Here is a 16,651-nt window from a genome sequence, read left to right on the forward strand (position 1 = left end):
TTATAAAGGATTCCAAGGTTGCTGGTTTTTTCCTGAAACATGAACTTGTCTGTTTTGATAGGATATAAGTCTGTATGTACATCTGTAGTAAATATATACAAAAATGTTAAAAATGAAAAAAATATAATTTTTCCTAGTAGTAATGCTAGGACAAGTGACCCAGGCAATACTCTTTCCATGTGAGGCTGGATGGATGACAATATAAGAGTAAGCATTACTTAGTAGGAACAGTACCAGTTTAATGCTAGATCACTACCCAGAGCTGAGTTTCTGGTCCATTACCATACCTTCTCTGAGACTTCACTCCAGCACAGCAGCTGGAGACCCTCACCAGACCTGGAGATATCAGTCAGGGTACATCGGGGTAGGATAGACTCAAAGAGGAATAAGGAATTTGTGTTACTGCGCGTCACCCCAAGGTACATAAGAGAATGTTACCTAGTCAGTAAATTCCATTAAGTTGGAGTGGATCAGAGGAATTTTAAAAAGGAGTGAGAACAGTAAGTGACAATTTTTTTTTTTTTCCCCAAAATCATTACTCATATGAGGTATATTGGATAATTAACAGCATCAAGAAAGCCTTTAATCTGCACTGGGACTGTTTTTAAGATGATGCTTTTTTTTTTTCCTTATATTAGGATCACGAACCAAAATCGACATCTTACGTTCAAAATGGTTTTCTCATCTCAATGGGCAAGTACAACTCCTTTTAATGTTTTGAGTGCTCAAATAAAAAAAATTAAGAAACATAAGTTTGTTAGAATTCACAGGAAAACTCTATAGTCATTAACATGTTAAAAACTTGGATAATGTGTTCTGTGGGCTTATTGGCTTAGGAGGGCTTTCTCCAGACCTTTCAGGATGTACAACAGGTATTTGGAATTTTCTGGGGATACTCAGTTTTTAGGGGTTTGGTGTGGAGAGAGATGCAGGCAAATTTAAGATCGTATATTAATTATCTGAAGATTCAGAATAGTTTTCCCAAAAATTATAGAAGTATTTTAATTTTTCTTAAAAATGAATTACAGTCTTGTATTTATGTTTATAAACAATAGAGTTAATGGAATAATAACAGTATATTGAGTAAATTCAATTAGCTGTGGTTGACAGTGATTTCTGTTCATGTGATTAATCAGAATAATTCTGTAAACGTTTCAAATCCTAAATTTTTTATTTATTTTAAAAAGATATTATTCCAACATTATTTGCCTGCATATTCTAATTACACAAAATTAAGGGCTCTTTTAAAAGAAACTCAATGTTTGAAATGTTTCTAGCTTGCAATATGAAGACCATGGCTGTGATTTGCTTCTTTATAGTGTGTTAATTCATGACAATATTCAGTTCTATCACAGGACAAAATGCAATTCATTCTCTGAAATTTGGCCTTAAATGCAAACTCTGTAGAAACAACCATAAAGAAATGAAGACGTACGTGTTACAAATATTCCTTCGCTCCTTTTAGGATGTGAAGCAGACTGTTACTGCATACTAAAATATTTAATTTAAAAATCACATATCTAAACTGAATCTTGATTTTAATTCAGTGTAGCATTGTAAGTGTCAATACAGCTGTATAAAGTAGGTAGCGCAAACTTTTCTTAGAAACATTTCTGAGGTATGCTTAGAGAAAAGTTAAAATTATCTGTTGAAAATACAAAGAAGGAATTGTTGGGGCCCATAGTTGTGAGTTAATATCATTGCTTTCAAAGATGTCTAATTTTTATATCGTTTGTAGACTGATTTTGTATTATCACATTTTAGATGCAATGGAGAAAGCAAGTACTATCTCAGCAGATTTACATTATTTGGCTTCTGTAGGGAAAAAACCAGCAGAAACTCAAGATGCAAGTACAAATACTTATCCAGGTAAGTGCTGCACAGGTAATCTGCAGAAACCAACTATTTCTGGTGCTGCTTCTTGATTAGTTGTGATATTTGGTCAGGTTTCAAAATGCAGCAAGTTTATAAAAGGGAAAACAGTTTTTTGTGCTCTAATTTCTTACTTGAAAAAGAACGAAACCAGAAAACATTGGAATATAAATTACAAAGCAGTAGTTAAAATAATTATAAATAAAAACATTACTGATGAAATTATGTAAGAGTCTCCTCATGCTTTCTGTAAGTCAGTTCTGCTGTGACTTTTTCTGAAAGCTTCTTTTAACGTAACTTGAATTTATCTAAATGCATTTTAGACAATGTTTCACACATGACTGAAATTGTTTCCTTGCCCTCCTCCTCCACAACTTTTCTTTTATTATGAACTGGCAAATCAGAAATGTACACTTAGATAATGCTGTTGGTATTATCCTTAAACTCATGCATTCTGGTCGTCTTTGGTTTTTTTTCCAATCAAGTGCTCGAATCATATCAGGATCATGGAATCAGTAGATCAGGAAATGAGGTTTCCAAAGTTCAAAAAAACGAGCTGGTCACATCTGTTCCTGCACCAGGTGTGGCTTCAGTCTTTCTCCACTTCATTTATTGTTTGGGAAGTCTATAAAAGTGTGACTGTTCTAACATGGGTTTTGTATCTGAGATAGCTTAATGCAGGGTGTAGATAACATGCTAATTTATCTGACTTCTTGAAACCCAATCCTTGTTTTGTGGATTTTAGCGCCACTTAATCTTTGGAATTTAGTGTAATATAGACCAAATGAATTGACCACTGGGATGTTAAAAGAGATCACATGAAATTGAGCTGCAGTAGCATTGTTCCATAGATACTTCACATAGATTTCAGTACCCAAGTATTTTCCCTATGGTACCAAGAGAGCATGCTAATTTTTCCATTATTGTAAAATTCAACAGTGTTGTTCCATTTGAAGATAATTTTACTACATCATGACTCATTTGCAGATAGTTTTATTAGAGGTTTCTATCTGAGTAATCTAATTTCTTTGGATTAAGTAAAGATGCAGTTGTTTTTTTTTTTTTTTGCCTAAGTAGGAGAGACTGGGATATTAATAGCAATCTGGATGGCAGCTTAGTCAAAGCTTTTCTTATCTTCTAGAGAATGCAGAGCTGTTTCCTAATAGTCTTGACTTTTTTTGGCTTTTACTGTAAATACAATACTGACTATTATTATTTTCTTGTAGAGTCATCTAGTTCCTCTGTGATACTACTGTCAGACATGTATTTAAACCTGAGTTTCCCCACTGAAATGAAGGACAAACCTTTACCATCTTTTCTGTCAGATGCACCTGATTTGGTTAGTGATCTAATGTACATATGGCTGAAATGCATTTTAAGTATACTGTTTGTCTTGATGAATTTGGGTTCTTTGTATCTGCATGAGTCAGTTGTGTAATATGGTAGGGAGGATTGTATTTTTTTGTTCTCTAAACAAAAAGCCTTTCAGCTGCAAATGTAGGGAGGCAAACACAGGAAATTGTGAACAATGTACTATAAACAGCTTATTAAAAACACATACCGTATAATTCTTCATTATCTTGTTGTTTAGCATAAACAGGAATATGTAAGTGTGATCGACATTGAAGACAGTGACATCCTTAACAATTTGCCAATGATACCTGAGTCTACAGAAGAGATAGCTGCTGCACAGCAAAATGAGAAGCTTGAAATTCCATCTACTGCAAAACTTCATCACACAGCAGCTTCTGTTACTAATGCAATTCCACCTGAGGCACTTCAGAAGCAAGGTAAACCATTTCAGTTTCAGATCCAAGAAAAAGTAATACTCCTGTGTTGTCATAACGCCCACAGAAAATCTGCAGCCTTTTCCCAATTAACCTCGTTGTTTTTTAGTCTTAAACATCAACATGGATACACTTGATTTCTTTTTAATGATTCTTGCTTCGTAAAACATATTATTATCTATGGCACATCTGTACCTAATTACTTGGAATATTTAGGTGCTTGTGGCTTATTCAGTGATATTGGTGCATTCTTTTTTATTTATTTTAAGGTCATCATCAGAAAAAGGTATCAAACCAATTGCAAAAGAAAGATAAGAAGTCAGATTCTGCTACAGATAGTGTAACCTGGAACATAGCACATGAAGAAGGAAGAACTCTTCCTTCTTCAGGGCTTCCATCCAAAGTAATTGAAAAAGAATACTTTTCCACAAAGCAGTGGGAAATGGATATGCAACTACAGACACTACAGAACATAATAGAAAATATGGAGCAGGATTTCAGAAATAGCAAAATGGTGAGTTCTGAGTGCTAACTGTTGTTTTTTAAACAGTTTATTTTTTCAGCTAAGGACAAAACCTACATTTTGGAACAATGTTCTCAATCTGCTTTGTATCTGTTGAGAGATATTGAGAATAATATTTTATATATATATATAATATATTTGTTGTATATTTTTACACTCAGGTGGATTATTTAATCATGTATATTCTTCATCAAGGTTGTTATTAAAGTCAGATTTTTTTGAAGCCTGTAGGAAAAATTATCTTCACATATCCTGTATTTGTTTCAGCATTTCATAGCACCTGGGTTTTAAAAATTCTGAGTATCTAGCCAAATCCTGAAGAAAAACCTTTTTTTTTTTTGCCTGTTTTTTTCAGTTCATACTAGTTGATCATTCCTTTTTTAATAACTTCTTATGTATTAGATATCAGTTATGAAAGTTGTTCTTTCTGAGACTAATGCTCAGTAAAATGCCTCACTCTGGGTTAGTCAGTTTTAGTTTTCATTTTCGAAACTTCAGAAAACTTCAGACTTATGAAGACTATGGAAATGTTCTAATTTCTGTGGGTTTTAAATAAAATATATATTGGAAAACTTCAGCTACTTTAAAAATTATGTGATTGGTAGGAGTAAAACTGTTCAAACAGATAATAGATCTTACATATATTTTTCTCAAAGTAAGCATCCAGAAGATTGAAATTCTTATATGAAATGAATCTACATGAACTACTTTGATTCCTGAACTTGTTTGTTTTCAGCCAGGAAACTGCATTAAAATCTTTGTAAGATTCTGACAAAAAAAGTGTATTTAAAGTAGACTTTGCATAAATATCTGTAGTGTAAGTCTCAGCAATATGTTGAAGAAAGTGTCATTACATGATTTTTGGGTTTCACTTACAGTTGGTGAAGCTGATAGAAGATTTTGAAATGGCTGCGGATTCAGACCTTGGTGCTCGTCCTGCAGTTGCCGAAGCTGCTGGAGTCATTGGTGCTGGTATGTGTCCAACTAACAGGATAATAAATGTACCATTGAATATTCATCTTAAATGACTTTTAGTTACTGGCATTTAGTGCAATCCCTAAAGGGGTTACTGAAATACAAACCAAGAATATCAGAGAAAGAAATAAAATGAAAGGTAGCAAATCTGTGCATTGAGTTGTAATCTACTGGTTTTATTAAAATCTTACACCAGCTTAACTGTTCACTAGAGCAGATATATTGAATGATCATTTGTTCATTTAAGAAGTAGCTATGTAGTACCTACTTCTAGCTACTGTACTATGCCAAGAACATAGTCTAATCTACTTAGGGAGTTAATACAAAGCCAAGTGGTGGAACCAAATCATGGCTATATCTGTGTTTGTACGTAAGACGATATTTGGGATGTCCTTTAGGCTCACACGGAACAGCTCCTGGTCCAGTCATGTTCTTTGTGCTTGCAGGACTGGGTCACATAGCACAGCCCTTTCATAGGGAGGCACAGCTGATCCAGGTTCAGGCTGTTGTAGGTGACAGATAAACAAAAGATGTCACTAACCAGCTATCACTCATATACGAGTGATAGTTTCTGCGTTGTGGGGATTCTCCATTGGTCTACACTAAGTACTTTATCTTTTTGGTTTTTTCACAGAATCAGAACATCATTTGACAGGCATGATATTTGAAGATGTCACAGATGATCAAAAGGAGAGCTTAAACTTGGAATACCCTGTACCCAGTTCTACTACAGTGGATGTACACTCTCCTGCCTCTGCAGCCTTGGCTTCTAACTGTCCCAGCGGCCTGAAGTCACCTTCTGGTATAATCTTTATTGTATATTTTTCCCCTTCGCGTATTTTAAAAATAAGTAAACCTTTTGTTCATGGTGTAATACTTTCTTATGGCTGTTACACAGAATGTTATGTAATGAGATCATTAAAGTCAGTCATGAGTCTTTCTAGATTGCATTGTTCAGAATGGCTTCATTGATGTGCACTGATAATGAGTTTGTTACAGGACAACAGTATCACTAAGCTTTGAAGACAGTTCAGCAGTGAATCATACTTGCACTTAAATTCACTGTCATTGAAAGAAAATAACATTGGGTCTGTTTCTGAAACCCATCATTGCGCTAATTTGTACTTATTTACCTAATTGAATATAAGTGGCTATGATGTCACAGAACACTCAAAGCTTCTTCCAAAAGCTGTCTTTATCATCTCTGTCACCTACCTGTGTCTAGAGGGGTGACATCTCTGTTAAATACAGCCTACATAAGTAAAATTAATTGGTTTATTTCACCGTACAGTAACTACTGTCTGTGTCCTAAAAGATTATTTTATGAGGTCTAATCATTTTGAAAACTGAGAGTAAATTGATTTTTGCAATTATGAAGACTGCAGTAGCATTAAAAGGAGGAGGAAAAATCATTCAGCAAGCGACCTGTTGCCCAAGGTTAAAAATGCAATTGTATTGTTTTCTGTGCGTGTTGCCTGCATTGCTTGCAGTCAGGCTCCCAAAAATTATACATTCTTTGTGCATTTGAACTTGCATTTGACAGCCACATTTACAGCAGTCTGTCTTAAAATGTGTTAAAACATGTTCCTGTGTCTGTATACAGCACTAGTGAATCTCAAATAGTACACACACCCAGTTAAATTTTGAAAACAGTAATAGAGTTTACTAAGTATAAACTTGTTACTTGCAAGATAAGAAAACTATAGGTGATACTAAGATACAACTATAATCTTTTGAGATGGAGAGTTTAGTTTAGGAGAGGAAGCAGTGCTCTTCCTTCCAAGACAACCATATTGCTCTTCAGTTGTGTCTTCTGAATTCCAAGCTTCTTCTGAGTGCCTGGATTCCTCAAGTAAGTGTCAATCATAAATTTTCCATGAAATACTGTATAATTAATTGGAACAGATAATTTGTAGTTAGTTTGTCATGGCAAAAAACTGTCAACAGCGATGATATCGTCCTAGCAAAACTTCCCACAAAAGCCAGAGAACTGTTAATTAGTGCTCTCTGGAGCCTCTGTGCTAACCTGGCAGTCTCACAGACATGTTGTCTCACAGGCTGTTAAGCTTATATATAATATTAATTTATTTTTAACGTCAGCATATTGAGGTTGGTGTGTTTCTGTATTTTATCTCACAGGCTGTTTAACATATGTATGATTAGTTTGTGTACCAGTGCAAAGATATTATTAAAAAAGATTGTTCCTGTTTCAGGCTCTCGTGTATGCAGAGAACTATGTGCTGGGTATGTATTTTGCAACTGGTTTTGTTGAAAGTTCACCAAAAAGGTGACTGACAGGGTGGAATCATCACTTCATAAAAATCAAGGCATTTATTTTCAAACTGAATAAAAGCCCTTTTTTTAGGTAATTTACTCTGACTTTGGTAGTGCCTGTTAGATTTACTTTATGCAAAAGCTGCAGAAGCATTCAAAGTTCTTTTCTAGTTACAAGTATTGGAGCTGCTAATGTAAATGGTGCTCTTGTCTGTGTGCATTTGTTATTTCTCCTATTTGCAAACCACTTTTTCAGCAAAGTACATGCAATTGCTGCTGGTAGTTGTCTACCAAAGCCAGCTATCACCAGAAGGTTTTTAAGGTGTTACTGTATGAAAACTGTAAAGCAACAGACTGAAGATTTCGTAACTGGAAAGAGCATATGCACTAAATAAAGTGTTCTGACATGTATTTTTATTTGTAGCTGCTCTTACTCTTCTGGATATAATAGAAAAGAGTAGCTGGTTTCCTTTCTTCCTAGTCATTCTGCTCCATTATCCATCTTTATTGTTTTGCTTAAATCATAGCAGTAAACTGAATGGTTTATCTTATTTTTCTAGTATTTTAAATGGAACTGCTTGTTGTGACTGAAGTACATTAGGGAGTGGTTAAATAAACTAAAGAATGAGGGTATGATGCAATAAACTTTAGCAGACAGTGATTTTTACCCAAAGAAGTAACTTGAAGCAACTACAGCTTGTAGTCCTAAACTATGAGATCAGTTTTTTACTGGGAGCAACTGATGAAAAGAGAGGAAAGAAATGGGGAGAATTTAGGTGGAACTGTACTCTCACTGACACTGATTCTTGCTCAGAAGGTCATTGAGATTTGGGTACCATTGAAACTGGTAGCACCCCATGACTTTATCTCCTCTTGGGCAGCAATACAAACCCTGTGGATGCTACTGGCTGCCAGCCTCAGCCTCCTCTGGACCAGCCATGTTCACACACCCCAGTGGAGCTCAAGCATGTCAGCTCTGGATGGTCCCTCTGATGTTAGTCAGGTCATGCTCCTTCTGTCCTCATCAAAATTGACTCAAGTGTACTAACGCAGTGGAAATGTGGGGAAAGAAAATTCAGTCCAAAGGCTTTATGTAAAACAACCTGAGTATTCTCATTTTAAGTATAAAAGAAAGGGGTTTAGTTTGTTATTCTTACAGTAATGTTCTACATTAATTTAGTAACAGCTTTTTCTCCCTACCTAACATCAAGCTCTTCAGAAGATCCCATGCAAATTACTGGTCTGAGTGATGTTACTGGCATGAATGATCGTGTGGTAGAAAGTGACATCTCTGTGTTGGAGCTGGGCTTTGCAAAAACACAGGCTAAGAAAATCTCCAGGTAATACCATGGCTGGTTTTTGTTGTGTGTTGGTTAAGTCATTTTAACCCTGGTTATTCTCATAGCTCACAACCTGTAAACAATGGAAGCAAGTATGTGGTTTGATGTATATGGGACCAGTATTAGAACTTTTAATATCTACAAATTCACTGGCCATTATTGTCATATATACTAATTGTTTTCTATTATTTTGATTTTGAAATTCTTTCCTTCCTCTTTGCTTGTTCCTTCTTCTACTAGGTGTAGGCTGGAGCACAACTCTTTTTATACAGCAGATTCAGTTCAGACCTTCAGGTCTTCTAAAGCAGTTCTGAAAGACAGAACAGAAATTTCCTGCCCATGGCACAGCAGCTTTAGAAACTTCCAGCCCCAGATTGCAGCTTGTCATGCTCCCCTCCTTGCTGGAGACTTCCACACCTTCCTGACTGTCAGTTGTAAAATCAGCTCTGTTCTTTCCTGAGAGAGGTCAAAGTGCCAGCTGTTTCCTACTCCTGTTTGTGACATCATTTGCTGACAAAGGGAAAAAATACAGCTGTTTTGGTCACCAGTCTGTTGCATGGGTACCACAGTTCCCACCAGTTTAAGATCTAGTTCTATTATCTGAATGTAGCTGACAACAAGTAAAATTTTGCAAAAGAAGATTTCCCCTCTTGTTCATTACTTATGCTTCCAGCTGTGTCAGAATTTTGAAGGGTTTGTCAGTGTTTTTGTTTTATCATGTAGTTGCTGTTGTTTGCGATTTACAGGATGTGCTAGATTATTTCCTGCTTACATCTGCCCTCAGGGTTCTTGATTCTGCTTCTGGGCATTCTCAAAGAACAGAAGAGGAGCGGAAGGAGATACAAACATGGATGAAAAGAAAGCAAAAGGAAAGAATGAGAGAATATATGAAGAAACGGGATGAACAAAGACAGAAAGAACATCATCCATTCAACCTGAGAAAGAATGTGGTAAAAATAATGGGTGTCTTGAAGAGTAGTTGTTACTTATTGTATGTGTTGATTATTCAGGTTAGATAATATAAAGACTGAAAGTTGGGGGGGTTTTGCCTATTGTAATGTTGGGGTTTTACATGTATAATTTGATTTTGTGGGAGCTGGCCATAGTTGTGTCAGATAAGCAAATACACCAGTGTTCTTCACAGGCTGCAGTGGTGACCATTGGCTGCAGGTGGCCATTACAAGGTAATGGATACAGCTGCAACATTCACTGATGAAAGATACGTTTTTCAGGCAGCGATAGCTACAGCAGTTATTAAGATGTGTTTACACCTTGTTTCATCTTCCCATGTGCCTCCCAAAAAACCCCAGTGAATTTAAAAAGCAGAGTTCACATGCCAGCATCCTTTACAAACATGGTAGGATACTGAGGGCAGCCATCACTGTCATTCACCCACACAAAAGTGTATGCAAAAATCATAAAGGGTCAGCAGAGATGCTAGAATATGTCATATATGTCAAGTATCTTAGGAAAATTTTTGTTGAAGTCTGGTTTCAGTGAACAAACAGTCCCCTCCCAGAATTTTTTATGTTTTAAATTTAATTAGTAAAAACACCTTTATGGCCTGATCTATCTTTTCTGTGCTGGAAATAACAGAAAATAAAAAAAAAAAACACACAAAAGCAGTTCAGAAGAAATTTTCCAGTCAGTATTAACTCTGAAAATTTGTATTTGCCATCTGGATGCCTTCAGGACCTGAAAAGACCCTGCTGAGTCACAGGAAGCTCTGGGGTTACAGGAGATGAGACCTAACACCACCAAATATATCCCCCTACCTTCTACTTGTTGAATTCAGGATATGCTGTAAATACTTCCAGGCTGAAGCTCTGTTGGTTTTATCTCCCAAGCAGCAAATATGTAATATACTCAAGTTCCCTGTTACTAAATAATTCAGTTGTATTCACTTTCAAAAAGAGTAATAGATCTCTGTGAAATAAAGTATTTCCCCTTGTTTTAAGCAATCTTTCAGAACTGAGCTGGGCTGCTCTTCTGCACATGCATGGAGAGAAGTGATTCAAGAAAAATGGGTCCTGCTTTCTCTCCTTTTCCTGTATTGTCAACCCATAAGTATACACTTGATGCTTTTGCTATGGGCTTTTCACCTGAAATCATTAGTGGAGGGATTCTCAGCTTTCAGTGGATGGTTTGGGTTTGATTTTGGCTTTTTTCTTTTTAAGAAGGAAGAATTAAAGAATTCAAATTGTATTCTAGCAAACACAGGTCAAAGTGCAACCTTGCCCTGGTTTTTAAATTAGTTGTTAGGAACATCAGTGATGGTGAGGCCGTTTGAAACTTTGAGCTGGACTATGAGGACGTATCCTTAGGAATGTTAGTATTTTAAGCATATGCAGTATGAAAGATGTGACTGCAAGATTTCAGTATATTTTTTGAGACTGGAATGTTACAGAGACAATCTTAACTGAATTTCCTGGTTTTTGTTTTCGTATATGTTTTCGTATTGTTTTTCTTTGTGAAGAATGTCTTAAACAGTAACTTTCAAGTCAATTAAGTACATTTTGAGAGTGAGAGACTGGAATGAGACCACAGTACAGAGTTAATGATTTTTATACTTTCTTACACAGCATCATAATCCTACTTCAAAGGATATTAGAATCTTCCAGAAGAAGAAAGAAGAAAAAGACAAGTAAGTTGCTATAAATACAACTCAGGATATCTTTAGTTATATATTAGTTTTCCAGTCCTCAAAAAGAGGTAGAGATAGTTTTAACTATATTGCCTATGAAGCTTCAGATATCAATGAAATTTCAACCAAAAGCATAAATAATTCATGTTTGCATCACCATTTAGGAAAACTCTGAACATGTTTCATCCTTTGACTGTATTTATCGCTTTCCAAATATCATTGTTTCTTTTTTTCCCCAACATTTACTCATGCATTCTGTCAAACTCACTCACTCAACTAAGAAATGGTTTAACTTTTTGCTAATGATCTTAAAAGGCTTAGTATATTTCTGTGAAATTCTGTAAAAAAGTGTTCTTCATGTAGTCTTACAGGACTCACAAATCAGCTGTGGTGAAATGAGTGAGACCGTGAGGTAATGTGTAATATTATTTCTCCACAGAGCCCTGTTGTCTGAGCATCACAGTATAAGGATATCACAGGCACTTTCCCTGATGAATGAAATGTTATCTGACACTGTGGCATCACCAGCAAGTGATCATAGAACGTTGTCCAGCACAAGATCACCTCAAGTGTACAGAAGGAGGGATGTGGCATCCAGTACAGGGTAACACTCTAAGCATCAAACCTGCTCTGGTGTGCTGGTATCTTCACCACACTTCAAATTTTGCAGCAAGTTGAGACAGGATTAGCTTGAGAGACAGGTCATATGCTGGCAGAATCAAAGATACAATTTGTCTGGATCAGTGGACTCTCAAGTCCCTGTTCCAGTCTTGTTACAACCAGTACAGCAAATCTTGGAGGGAGCCTTAAAAATGCCTTTTGGAGCATGGAATAAGCCAACTCAGGAGTCAAGCTGTAATCAGTGTCATAACCAATTCCACTCAACATCAATTCCTTTACAGAAAGGGTGGTTAGACATTGGAACAGGCCGCCCAGGGAGGTGGTGGAGCCACCATCCCTTGAGGTGTGGCTGGACATGGCACTTGGTGCCAGGGTCTAGTTGACAGGGTTTTGATCCCGTCAAAGGCTGAACTCGATGATCTTGGAGGTCTTTTGCAAACTTAATGTTCTGTGAGTTCCACTGAACTATAGCCAGCAATATAGACCTGAAGAGCATCTAACAACAAGCAAGAAGCAAATAAAAATTCTGCTGTGCAAACTCTGGATTTGTTCTCTTGCTTGCTAATTTTTTCATCACTTAGATTTTTACTTGATCTTTCTTTTGCACTTCACATACTGCCTTTTGAGGAGGTGAGGGTATCTGAGTGTTATAAATTGATACATCTATTCAGTTTAATGGCATTAATGCCACATATGTGTATGTGTGTTCCAGGTGTATATTGCATTGTAGTTCTTCTTCTTATATATATAATTTTATACTTTTCAGAATAATAGGAGGAACTTTTTACTTCAGGTAATCCTGTGATTTCCAAACTTAAATATTTCTGCTTCTTTTTTTTTGGTACAGTACCTTTTTTAGGTACAGTTCCAGAATACAGCATTAAAGTGAATGTAGTCAGTGCTGTACAGAGCCTGCTGGTGGTGTCCAAGGGAAGTTTAAGTGCCCAGCCAGAATCAGACATGCTAAGGAGCATCATGCAGGAATCCACCTTAGGAGTGGCAGGAATCAATAAGAAGTTTTGTTGGACCTAAAGTGGCTCTCTATAAAGCCAGTTTGATGTGTCTTCACTGTGGTTGCAGCAGTTCTGATTCTTCTGAGGCTTACTGGCCCCACAGGCAGTGTTTGATGCTGATCCTCAGCTAGGTGGGCTGAATGTGGTTTCTCTGGCTTTTATGTCTCTTCTGAATATGCCCTGTCAGATCTAAGTTGTGTGGAGGAATGGTACAGTGATAAGTATTTAAGCTTTGTCGTTGTGTTGGTTTTTTCCTTTGTCTTGTTGTAGAGGGCATCTGAATAGTCCTGTTCTGGCAGAAAGGAGCAGAATTGCTGCCAAACCTGGCTTTGGTCAAAAAGTACAACGTTTCACCCCAGCTCTTGGTTTGACGGAGTCCAAGGGTAAGAACAGAACTTTTTTGATGAAGACACATACTAAAGAGGTCCTTCAAGTGACTGCTGGATTTTTGGGAGGGAGGAGCTTTGATATCTGTGTAGAAAATCAGATTTATAATCCTGCATGTTTCCTGTCCTGAGGCTTTTGCAACTGTGTTGCCATTGACCTGCTAAAGATGGGAGTTACCTTTCCTTATCACTTCTTTAAATCCAAAGTAGCTTAAATTGCCATAGCAAGAGTACTGTGTAACCCAGGCAGGAGACTTGTAGATGAAAATTTCTGAGCATCTTTGAGTATATTTGAACTGCATTTAAAAAACTAAATGCTTACTTTGTCTTTCCAGGAAATGCCTGTAAGCTCCTTCAGAAAAGTACCTCCAGAAGAAGACTGAGAAATGCTACAAACTGTCCTGTTAATTCCAGACACTGTAAGTTACACAGAACAATGACAGAATGCTGCATAATACAGGGGGGAAATAAGATGCAGATACAGCATTTGTTTAGAAGAATAAAACTCATAATTATTTCCCCACTTAAAAATCCTTTTAATTAGAAACTTGTGAAATATTTTAATCACCTGTTTAATCACCTCTGAACAGTTTTAGCGAGATGAGAGTTTCAAGATTACTGAAATAAATGTGCCAGATTTTAGTGAATTCCTGAAATGCATGTTATGAAATCACTAGATGAAGGCTTTGAGTCTTATCTTTCAGTTCAGACTGACAGAGAGAAAGTTAATTAGCAGACCAGGACACAAGAATTATGTCTCTCCCTTACCTTTCTGTGCTACTTACTCTCCAAGCTCTTTAAAGTAGGAGTTGTCTTTATTATCCCTCTGTACAGTATCCATTTAAGACATCATTTTGTCATAATGTTAGCATGGAAAAATTTATGACTAAGCTTAGCAAAAAGAAAAAACTCCTTGGATTTTAGTGGTACTTTTTTCCATGCCTATCTTTGTAGGTCTGGATCCACAAAAGATTGCTCCTAATCATATTCTTTAACAGAAGCAGTACTTGTTAATAGCAGCAGAATTTCTGATCAGACAAAGAATGAAGAGAGAATTGGTCTGAGACTTACAAAATACTGTGGCATGATTCCATTCTGCCTTACACCAGAATTATACTATTGGCATAATTTGGACAGTCAAAGGTCAATGTATTTGAGTTGACAGTGCAGGAAATTGAGAGAAGCACTAAGAAGCAGAAGGGCACTTTTCCTGAATTCCTGAATTCACCACTGCTCATGTGGAAAAGTAATTTTTCTCCTTTCCATATATTCGCTTTTTAAACTCTATATTCAGGTTGATCTTTCTCTGATTTTCTGGCACCTTCTTCTATCTGCTTTTCCGGTATATCACATCACTGATAAGGGTTTCATCGAAGTTCCATGTCTTCTAAAGAGGCACAAATCCAGAGTTTATTTAGTTTAGTCCTCTGCCAAATAATGAACAATGTGGTTTTTTGGGGGGGACTGCACCACAGAACCTGGATGCTGTAGGCACCATGCACAGTCCTGTTCCACTTCGTGTTCTGCCCTGGGAAGGCAGGTCAGAGCATGAGGCTGGAAGGGACCAGCAGCCTTTTCTCCCCATAACCCCCCGTCAATGCTGGATAACAGGGCTGGCTGTTTTCACATGGATTTACACACAGCTTCAGTTCTTAGAACCTGGAGCTTCTATTCTTGAAGGAGTTTCAAGAGATTGAGATGAAAAGGGCAGGAAGTGTTGCAGTGCTGTGGTTGGCCTGTTTTCTCCTCAGCTGCTGAGTGCAGAGTCAGCAGGAGCTCAACACAAAAGCCTCTTCAAGTTGCCACTGCAGTTCAGACAGGTGTTGATCTTGACACTGATCGAGACGTAGTGAGTCCTTGGACTGTGCCTGAGGATATCCAAAGAATACTTCAAGATACTCATGACTCCATGTTTCAGGTAGAGTACCTACTTATTCTATAAACTATTTGATACGTGCCATTTAACACTTTGTTTTCTTCTGCTTTATTTAAAATGTGGTTCTCTATTGAAAACATGTGGGTGAGATAAATAATGCATCACATAAATGGTGGGACTTCAGCAGAACTACAGTTTTCCTTTACAAGTGAAGGCATTCTTGTGAGCCTTGAACTTCAATGTACTTTTTAAAAACTGTGTAGGCACATTGCCTGTCCAGGAAACGGGCATCAGTGGGAGGGCATAAACAGGAAAATAGATTGCATTTGTTACAGAATAATCGGACACATAACTTGATTTGGACACATTTTAAAAGAGTGGCATCATTTCTGCTGTCCATGAATGATGCACAATGATCACTTCATCTTCTCTTCCCCCACCAGGCCTCTGCAGTGCATGGCATGAGTTTCTCTCCTCTTGGCAGTATCAACATGGACAGTGTTTCTGAAAGCACAGGGAGCATCCTCAGCAAGCTGGACTGGAATGCAGTTGAGGCTATGATAGCAGATGTGGAAGACAAGTGAAAAGTTCTCAGCCACTGTGCTCTTCCAAACAGTTGCTAGTGTTTGGTTTTGTTTTTTAAAAACAGTAATTGTTCTGCTTAAAATGGATTGAGGCCTGCACTGTTTCCTTCTTAAGCAGCATGGAAACTCTGACTGTTTCCTGTCTTGCCTAGATGAAGCTGAATTCCTTAACATGTAGTTTGCTTTCCCTATGTCTTCAGGTGAAGAAGAACTAAATATAGTTGGTAAAGGCAGACCCACAATCTTAAACAGATCTGGGTCAGCTGCTTTACACAGAAACATATGTAAACACAAAAAATGTTACTTTTATTTTAAGAGCAACTGTTTTACTTTTGTATTTAATATTTAACATTATTATGAAGTTATTTTTGTAACATAAGAGTTGTGATCAACTGGTTTAATAAAAGTGATTTTATTAGTTTCTGCTGTAAATGATTTACATGTCGCACTATTAATTATTGCCGTGTACCACTAAGAATGTATATGTACATGTGCACTACCCTCATATTTTAAACCCAGCCTACTTGTGCAGTAGCTCTGAGAAATCTTAGAAGAGTTTGAATGATTGATAGAAAGAGGTACAAATAGTCAGAAATGAAAATGAAAAGTAGACTTCTATTAGGAAAGTCAGGCAGTGTGAGACACAAAGGGCAAGTACTTACTGGGGTAAAAACAATATCACTGTTCATCTGTCTACAGAATGCTACTGTTTAGAGCTCCTCCAGCAACCCCCAGGGGTTTGTAGACAAATTTTCC

At 36.9% G+C, this 16,651-nt stretch overlaps 1 protein-coding gene across 7 annotated transcripts in view; it reads left to right on the plus strand.

Annotated features, from left to right (window-relative positions):
• The window catches only part of CPLANE1 (ciliogenesis and planar polarity effector complex subunit 1), a 60,210-nt gene extending 43,925 nt beyond the window's left edge, over window positions 1-16,285 (plus strand). For 5 of the 7 annotated variants that reach the window (XM_082301464.1, XM_082301466.1, XM_082301465.1 and 2 more), the window contains 16 exons: window positions 639-693; window positions 1,765-1,869; window positions 3,099-3,211; window positions 3,464-3,662; window positions 3,929-4,173; window positions 5,061-5,154; window positions 5,792-5,959; window positions 7,371-7,401; window positions 8,643-8,771; window positions 9,556-9,721; window positions 11,354-11,415; window positions 11,855-12,019; window positions 13,320-13,432; window positions 13,771-13,854; window positions 15,187-15,353; window positions 15,755-16,285. In XM_082301464.1, coding sequence (XP_082157590.1) covers window positions 639-693; window positions 1,765-1,869; window positions 3,099-3,211; window positions 3,464-3,662; window positions 3,929-4,173; window positions 5,061-5,154; window positions 5,792-5,959; window positions 7,371-7,401; window positions 8,643-8,771; window positions 9,556-9,721; window positions 11,354-11,415; window positions 11,855-12,019; window positions 13,320-13,432; window positions 13,771-13,854; window positions 15,187-15,353; window positions 15,755-15,895 — 2,037 coding nt within the window. In that variant the 3' untranslated portion in view covers window positions 15,896-16,285. Of the gene's footprint in view, window positions 1-638; window positions 694-1,764; window positions 1,870-3,098; window positions 3,212-3,463; window positions 3,663-3,928; window positions 4,174-5,060; window positions 5,155-5,791; window positions 5,960-7,370; window positions 7,402-8,642; window positions 8,772-9,555; window positions 9,722-11,353; window positions 11,416-11,854; window positions 12,020-12,883; window positions 13,111-13,319; window positions 13,433-13,770; window positions 13,855-14,389; window positions 14,454-15,186; window positions 15,354-15,754 lie in introns of those variants that run through there. The other 2 variants (XM_082301467.1, XM_082301468.1) reach the window with 2 other exon arrangements.
• Window positions 16,286-16,651: the final 366 nt, after the last annotated feature.

This window comes from Coloeus monedula (assembly GCF_965178545.1).
Source record: "Coloeus monedula genome assembly, chromosome: Z".
NCBI classification, from domain to species: domain Eukaryota; kingdom Metazoa; phylum Chordata; class Aves; order Passeriformes; family Corvidae; genus Coloeus; species Coloeus monedula.